Raw genomic sequence first — 8,666 nt, forward strand, 5'->3', positions numbered from 1 at the left:
TATTCTCAAAATATTCTTTATTGTTTTTTAACCTTCTTTGATTTATTTTTAGGTTTAATACATGCACCTAAAATACAGCTTAATAACTTTATAAAAATGAAAATTATTAAAAATATAATAAAAATTATAGCACCGATTATGTCTAGCATATAGTATTGATACCAAGCTAGATCTAAATGTTTCATTCTTAGGTGCTGAGCTCCGTTATGTCTCACGACGTATTCCAACCAATAAACTGCTTCTTCCATGGGTTTCACAGGTCTGTCGAAGAAAAGTTTAGACTGCGCTTGAGCGTTTTTTCGATATCTACGAACACAAAATAATCCAATTCATCTCCCCTGTGAGTCTGACCGATGTGAACTTACTTATCGTTGGAAATAACTTCTTCGATAGCAGCGCTAAAATCTTCTTCAGTCAGCGTGCCCAATTGAATAATTTTCGAGTATCCGTTACTTTCAGCCACTTTGGCGTTTTTCAATTGATCCCCGAGTACTGGTATCGATATCGTCGGTACTCCGTTATAAAGGGTTTCTATCAAACTCAACAGACCACCCTGTGTTATGAAAAGTTTGATATTCGGGTGTGCTAAACGTCAAAATCAATATAAAATAATATAAGTATGAAAAAATATTTACTTGTGGAACAGTTGGCTTTACCAAATATTATTTTGATAAAATGTCTTTTTCCAAATGTATTTTTAGCGAAAAACTATTTTTCTATGTCGAATTTCCTATAAGAATAGCTTTGTTCAAGTCTAAACTTTTTCAATACTGGATTTTTCAAGTCTTATTTGGGTAAAAAGGCTTTTCCAGGTCCATTTTTGTTAGAAAGGCCTTTTCCAAGTCTAATTTGAACTTTGAACAAACCAAAATGATAATTTTAAGTCTAATTTTGTCACAAAAGATCGTTGAAAACGGTTTTTTGAGTGTAATTTGAAACCAAAATAGCTTTTCCAAATCTACAATTTTCAAAAAATAACCAACCCAAATATATTTTAAGCAAAAAATAATTTTTTTGTGTCGAATTTTCTCTGAATATAGTTTTTTTCAAGTCTACATTTTTCAAAAATGGTTGTTTTAGGCCTTATTCGGGTAAAAAGGCTTTTCCAGGTCCAATTTTGTTAATAAGGCCTTTTCCAAGTCTAATTTGAATCAAAATAGCTTTTCCAAATCTGCAATTTTCAAAAAGTAGCGAACCCAAATATAATTCAACCGAAAAACTATTTTTCTGTGTTGAATATATTTTTCAAGTATACATTTCCCAAATATTGATTTTTTAGGCCTAATACGGGCAAAAAGGCTTTTCCAAGTCTAACTTTGTTGGAAAGGCATTTTCTAAGTCTAATTTAAACTTTGAACAATCCAAAATAATAATTTTAAGTCTTATTTTGTCACAAAAGATCGTTGAAAACGGCTTTTTAAGTATAATTTGAAACCAAAGTAGCTTTTCCAAATCTAAAATTTTCAAAAAATAACCAACCCAAATAATTTTAAGCAAAAAACTATTTTCCTGTCGAATTTTCCCTGAATATAGATTTGTTCAAGTATACATTTTGAAAAAATGGTTGTTTTAGGCCTTATTTGGGCAAAAAGACTTTTCCAGGTCCAATTTTGTTAGAAAGGTCTTTTCCAAGTCTAATTTGAACCAAAATACCTTTTCCAAATCTCAAATTTTCAAAAAATAGCGAACCCAAATATGATTTAACTGAAAAACTATTTTTCTGTGTCGAATTTTCTCTGATTATAGTTTTGCTCAAGTCTACATTTTGAAAAAATGGTTATTTTAGGTCTCATGCGGGTAAAAAGGCTTTTCCTGGGCCAATTTTGTTAATAAGGCCTTTTCCAAGTCTAATTTGAATCAAAATAGCTTTTCCAAATGTGCTATTTTCAAAAAGTAGCGAACCTAAATATAATTCAACCGAAAAACTATTTTTCTGTGTTGAATATATTTTTCAAGTATACATTTCCCAAATATTGATTTTTTAGGCCTAATACGAGCAAAAAGGATTTCCCAGGTCTAACTTTGTTGGAAAGGCATTTTCTAAGTCTAATTTAAACTTTGAACAATCCAAAATAATAATTTTAAGTCTTATTTTGCCACAAAAGATAGTTGAAAACGGCTTTTTAAGTATAATTTGAAACCAAAATAGCTTTTCCAAATCTACAATTTTCAGAAAATAACCAACCCAAATAATTTTAAGCAAAAAACTATTTTCCTGTCGAATTTTCTCTGAATATAGTTTTGTTCAAGTCTACATTTTGAAAAAATAGTTGTTTTAGGCCTTATTTGGGCAAAAAGACTTTTCCAGGTCCAATTTTGTTAGAAAGGTCTTTTCCAAGTCTAATTTGAACCAAAATACCTTTTCCAAATCTGAAATTTTCAAAAAATAACCAACACAAATATATTTTAAACAAAAATTAATTTTTTGTGTCGAATTTTCTCTGATTATAGTTTTGCTCAAGTCTACATTTTGAAAAAATGGTTATTTTAGGCCTCATTCGGGTAAAAACGCTTTTCCAGGTCCAATTTTGTTAATAAGGCCTTTTCCAAGTTTAATTTGAACCAAAATAGCTTTTCCAAATCTACAATTTTCAAAAAATAGCGAACCCAAATATGATTCAACTGAAAAACTATTTTTCTGTGTCGAATATATTTTTCAAGTATACATTTCCCAAATATTGATTTTTTAAGCCTTATACGGGCAAAAAGGCTTTTCCAAGTCTAACTTTGTTGGAAAGGCATTTTCTAAGTCTAATTTAAACTTTGAACAATCCAAAATGATAATTTTAAGTCATATTTTGTCACAAAAGACCGTTAAAAACGATTTTTTAAGTATAATTTGAAACCAAAATAGCTTTTCCAAATCTACAATTTTCAGAAAATAACCAACCCAAATAATTTTAAGCAAAAAACTATTTTCCTGTCGAATTTTCTCTGAATATAGTTTTGTTCAAGTCTACATTTTGAAAAAATAGTTGTTTTAGGCCTTATTTGGGCAAAAAGACTTTTCCAGGTCCAATTTTGTTAGAAAGGTCTTTTCCAAGTCTAATTTGAACCAAAATACCTTTTCCAAATCTGAAATTTTCAAAAAATAACCAACACAAATATATTTTAAGCAAAAATTAATTTTTTGTGTCGAATTTTCTCTGATTATAGTTTTGCTCAAGTCTACATTTTGAAAAAATGGTTATTTTAGGCCTCATTCGGGTAAAAACGCTTTTCCAGGTCCAATTTTGTTAATAAGGCCTTTTCCAAGTCTAATTTGAATCAAAATAGCTTTTCCAAATGTGCTATTTTCAAAAAGTAGCGAACCTAAATATAATTCAACCGAAAAACTATTTTTCTGTGTTGAATATATTTTTCAAGTATACATTTCCCAAATATTGATTTTTTAGGCCTAATACGAGCAAAAAGGATTTCCCAGGTCTAACTTTGTTGGAAAGGCATTTTCTAAGTCTAATTTAAACTTTGAACAATCCAAAATAATAATTTTAAGTCTTATTTTGTCACAAAAGATAGTTGAAAACGGCTTTTTAAGTATAATTTGAAACCAAAGTAGCTTTTCCAAATCTACAATTTTCAGAAAATAACCAACCCAAATAATTTTAAGCAAAAAACTATTTTCCTGTCGAATTTTCTCTGAATATAGTTTTGTTCAAGTCTACATTTTGAAAAAATAGTTGTTTTAGGCCTTATTTGGGCAAAAAGACTTTTCCAGGTCCAATTTTGTTAGAAAGGTCTTTTCCAAGTCTAATTTGAACCAAAATACCTTTTCCAAATCTGAAATTTTCAAAAAATAACCAACACAAATATATTTTAAGCAAAAATTAATTTTTTGTGTCGAATTTTCTCTGATTATAGTTTTGCTCAAGTCTACATTTTGAAAAAATGGTTATTTTAGGCCTCATTCGGGTAAAAACGCTTTTCCAGGTCCAATTTTTTTAATAAGGCCTTTTCCAAGTCTAATTTGAACCAAAATAGCTTTTCCAAATCTACAATTTTCAAAAAATAGCGAACCCAAATATGATTCAACTGAAAAACTATTTTTCTGTGTCGAATATATTTTTCAAGTATACATTTCCCAAATATTGATTTTTTAAGCCTTATACGGGCAAAAAGGCTTTTCCAAGTCTAACTTTGTTGGAAAGGCATTTTCTAAGTCTAATTTAAACTTTGAACAATCCAAAATGATAATTTTAAGTCATATTTTGTCACAAAAGACCGTTAAAAACGATTTTTTAAGTATAATTTGAAACCAAAATAGCTTTTCCAAATCTACTATTTTCAAAAAAATGATTTTTAGGGTTTCTTTTTGTCTATTAGTTTTATAAAATCTTCTTTTGCAAAAATTGGCTAACCCGAGTCTAATTTGACTCGAAACATTCCTTTTTCTGGATCCAAATTTTTCTGCCAATAGCTAGTGTACTTTTAAAAAGTTTAACATAAACAAAAATTGTCTCAATCTTGTAATAAAAGTCGAATATGAACCAAAAAATTATTTTTTCAGTCTATTTTTCTTACCAATATTTTCAAAAGTATACTTTTGAATTTAAAGGGTGTTTCAAGTATAATTTCGAATAAAAATCGCTTTTCCTAAGTTAATTTCAATGAAAAAATTTCTTTCCTGGGTTCAACTTCCTCTAAAAATAGATCTCCACTATTAAAAATGGATTTTTCAAGCCTTTTCAGAGCAAAATGATTTTTACAAGTTTAATTTGAATCAAAATTAATTTTTCGGTCTAATTTCGTCACAAAAGGTTATAAGAAGTGTAATGCTAATTAAGGGTAGTACTTTGAAGAACTTTAATTCAAATTTTTAATCAATGAAATCTTTCTATTTTATAGTGATGTCTTGCATAATAAAATTGATTGATTCGGAAAAGGATCCAAAGGCAATTATTCATTATAACAACGCTCCATCCCAAGTTACTAAATGTCTCCAAGTCTGTTCAAATAAACTTTCCTCGTCAGATTTATTACATTGTGACCTTTGATTCCCCCAAAAACTGATCTAAATAAATTAATTCGCCCTACTATTTGATCACACGTCGTATAAAAAAATTCCAGATGAATCACTTAGAAAAAAATTACCTAATATATCCATTTGAGGTAACCATTTGTCGATTTTAACGTTTGGAGGCTTCCCTGGTAGATCTTCCTCGAATTTCCACAAAACTTTCTCTTTTCTTTTAGAAAAAGCTTTCAGTATGGCTTCCTTAGTCCTCGGAGGAAAATCTGCGCTTTGTACAGTTGAACCCATACTGAAATAAATTACTCCATCTTTAGCATCGTCTAAATACTTTCGTAGATCTTCCGGTAGTTTCTTCGGGGGTCTGATATGAAAACCTCCTATATTCTTAGTGCAAGGTACTTCGGCGGTCGGTCTATCCAAACTGACATGCGAATTGTATAAAGCCAAAGAAACATTGTACAATATTTTGTCCAAATCTAGATCTTCAGATATATATTTATGCACCAGCTCTTTATGACGAGGATATACAACAAAGTTGTTATATAAATATTGAATTGTACAAAAAATCGTGTTGAACAATCTTTGTTTGAAATCCATTTGTCCTGTATATTGTAACATCAACGTCGGATCTATAGAAGGAAGACTAGGAGTACCAACTAAATGATTTATCCAATTGCTAGCACCGAGATTGAAGAAAACCACCTGATGTGCACCAAAATGTGGAGCTAGTGCTTTTAATGCTTCGAAATTAAAATGCGTGATAATGACGACATCGTATTTGGGTTTTTCTTTGATCATTTTTTGAGTAGTCGAATGATTCAACGTCATTTCGGTGATCAAGTCGAGGGTTTCCATGAAAGTGAAGAAGCCTTTAGCGGGATTCGTGAAAATACTGCTGTTGGTGTGGAGGTGTTTTAATTTGTCTAGAAGTACTAAAAAAAAAAAGAAATTATTTCTCAGTAGCTCGTTCTACAGACATAATTTAATTTTATAATACTTTACACAGTATTACTATAAAATAGGTTATAAAATCAAATATAAACAATTTAATATTGTTGCGTAATGTCCAGAGTAATACCAAGAATTAAAAAAAAAGTGAGTACATTCAAAGTTACTTCAATAAATTGATTATAGAGGCTAATCTTTGAATTTCCCCAGAAGCGTACCAAGGCGGGTGCGAGAGGGGGGCACGGGTGTCACAAGTCATAGGGATGTCATTGTGACAGAAAGGAAAAAACACCCCCAAAATCGTGTACTCGGTAATAAAGGGTTTCTATCAAACTCAACAGACCACCCTGTGTTATTAAAAGTTTGATATTCGAGTGTGCTAAGCGTCGAAATCAATATAAAATAATATAAATATGAAAAAATAGTTTCTTGTGGATCGGTTGGCTTTTCCAAATATTATTTTGAAAAAATGGCTTTTTCCAAATATATTTTTTTCGAAAAACTATTTTTCTATGTCGAATTTCCTAGCTTTGTCCAAGGGTACATTTTTCAAAAATGGATTTTTCAGGCCTTATTTGGGCAAAAAGGCTTTTTCAGCTCCAATTTTTATAGAAAGGCCATTTCTAAGTCTAATTTCAACTTTAAACAACCCAAAATGATGATTTTAGGTCTAATTTTGTCACAAAAGATCGTTGAAAACGGCTTTCCAAGTCTAATTTGAAACCAAAATAGCTTTTCCAAATCTAAATTTTTTAAAAAATAGCGAACCCAAATATATTTAGGCAAAAAGGCTTTACTAAGTCTAACATTGTTGGAAAAGCATTTTCCAAGTCTAATTTGAACTTTGAACAACCCAAAATTACGAATTCAAATATATTTTAAGCAAAAAACTATTTTTCTATGTCGAATTTCCTAGCTTTGTTCAAGGGTACATTTTTCAAAAATGGATTTTTCAGGCCTTATTTGGGCAAAAAGGCTTTTTCAGCTCCAATTTTTATAGAAATGTCTTTTCCAAGTCTAATTTAAGCTTTAAACAACCCAAAATGATGATTTTAGGTCTAATTTTGTCACAAAAAAACCGTTAAAAACGGCTTTCCAAGTCTAATTTGAAACCAAAATAACCTTTCCAAATCTAAAATTTTTAAAAAAAAGCGAACCCAAATATATTTTAAGCAAAAAACTATTTTTCTATGTCGAATTTCATAGCTTTATTCAAGGGTACATTTTTCAAAAGTGGATTTTTCAGGCCTTATTTGGGCAAAAAAGCTGTTCCAAGTCCAAGTTTGTTAGAAAGGCATTTTCAAAGTATAATTTGAACTTTGAACAACCCAAAATGATGATTTTAGGTCTAATTTTGTCACAAAAGACCGTTAAAAAGGGCTTTCTAAATCTATTTTGAAACCGAAATAGCTTTTCCAGTCTAATTTGAACTTTGAACAACCCAAAAGAACGAATTCAAATATATTTTAAGCGAAAAACTTTTTTTATGTGTCGAATTTTCTCTAAAAATATATTTTTCAAGTCTACATTTTTCAAAAATGGGTTTTTCAGCCCTTATTTGGGCAAAAAGGCTTTTCCAGGTCCAATTCTGTTAGAAAGGCATTTCTCAAATTTAATTTAAACTTTGAACACAAAATGATATTTTTAGGTATAATTTTATCACAAAAGATCGTTGAAAATGGAAAGGGAGCGAGACAAGTGTATGAGATACTGATTAAATGGCTTAGAATGTATATATTTTGTATTATCAGACAAAAACCGTTTCAAACAATATCAATTTTGAAAATTTTATCTGTTCCTGAGTTATGGTCGACGGTCGTTCTTGTCCACCCGGTAGATTGATTCCGAAAGATCTAATTGGAGATTCATGTGAAGATAAATTATCTTTTACTACTAAAGCGATAACAAAGATAAAACGAAATATGTAATTCAGTCTTATTAATTTATTTGGGCCTTAGTTAAACCGATTTCTGCGGCCACCGGTATCAACTCCAAGAGAATACAACCTACACTAATATTTTTCAGTTTTTAATAATTCCACATACCTTTCTGTTGATCTAAAAACCCCTCCAAAATAATCTGTTTATAATTATCGTTAGGTGGATTTTTTTCTTCGTGGCTAGTTAAAATGGTGGCTTCGTGGCCAGCCCTGGCCAATCCTTTCATCAGCTCATTTCCCAAAAAATAATGGCTTTTAGCTTGAAAAGGGAATATCCCTAAATATTTATAACCTATCACTTCGTTAACACAAAATAAAGGTACTAATAGAAATAAAAGTTTTGTAAAGCAATCGTTCATTTTGAGACAACTAATTTATATTTATTAAAATGACCTCAACGTGTATACAGATTGCAGTAAATAAACTACGTGCCTAGACTCGGATAATGATAATACAGACACGTTCAGATTATTTATAACTTTCCATAGTCGCACAAATTTAACTATAATAAACATAAAATGAAGATAGAAATCAAGTTGTACTTATAACTAAAGATAAAAATGATAAAAATGAAAAAATTAGTGAGTTCACTTCAATTTATTCCAGATTGTACTATACAAGCGGTGCCCGCGAGCGAGATGACACTAAATATGTATTTTTGTGTAAAATAAGTTCATAATAAAACAAAGGAAAAATGATCGTTTTCCAAAAAAAAAAGAAAATGTTTAAGACTTTGCAATTTCCAGATTTGCGGAATTTCACATTTGAAAATCCTTCGTCAGTGGACGTGTCTACGACACCAGAAAA

The 8,666-nt window shown here is 30.1% G+C and overlaps 1 protein-coding gene across 1 annotated transcript; it reads right to left on the reverse strand.

Annotated features, from left to right (window-relative positions):
• LOC130451721 (UDP-glycosyltransferase UGT5-like) lies at positions 1 to 8,368 on the reverse strand. Its single transcript, XM_056790926.1, has 4 exons — positions 7,966 to 8,368; positions 5,092 to 5,904; positions 366 to 585; positions 1 to 306 (listed from the first exon to the last, which is right to left on the reverse strand). Exons 1-4 carry the CDS (start codon positions 8,216 to 8,218, stop codon positions 18 to 20), a joined length of 1,575 nt encoding a protein of 524 aa, XP_056646904.1. The 5' UTR covers positions 8,219 to 8,368; the 3' UTR covers positions 1 to 17.
• Between the last annotated feature and the right edge of the window lie 298 nt (positions 8,369 to 8,666).

This window comes from Diorhabda sublineata, chromosome 1 (genome assembly GCF_026230105.1).
Source record: "Diorhabda sublineata isolate icDioSubl1.1 chromosome 1, icDioSubl1.1, whole genome shotgun sequence".
Taxonomy (NCBI): domain Eukaryota; kingdom Metazoa; phylum Arthropoda; class Insecta; order Coleoptera; family Chrysomelidae; genus Diorhabda; species Diorhabda sublineata.

Excerpts from the sequence above, each read along its gene's own strand:
- LOC130451721 (XM_056790926.1), bottom strand. The coding sequence starts at position 8,218 with ATGAACGATTGCTTTACAAAACTTTTATTTCTATTAGTACCTTTATTT. Across the intron at positions 586-5,091 it reads ACCTCAAATGGATATATTAG|CACACCCGAATATCAAACTT; the intron begins GTAATTTTTTTC and ends TTTGACGTTTAG. Across the intron at positions 307-365 it reads GAAGTTATTTCCAACGATAA|ATATCGAAAAAACGCTCAAG; the intron begins GTAAGTTCACAT and ends TTGTGTTCGTAG.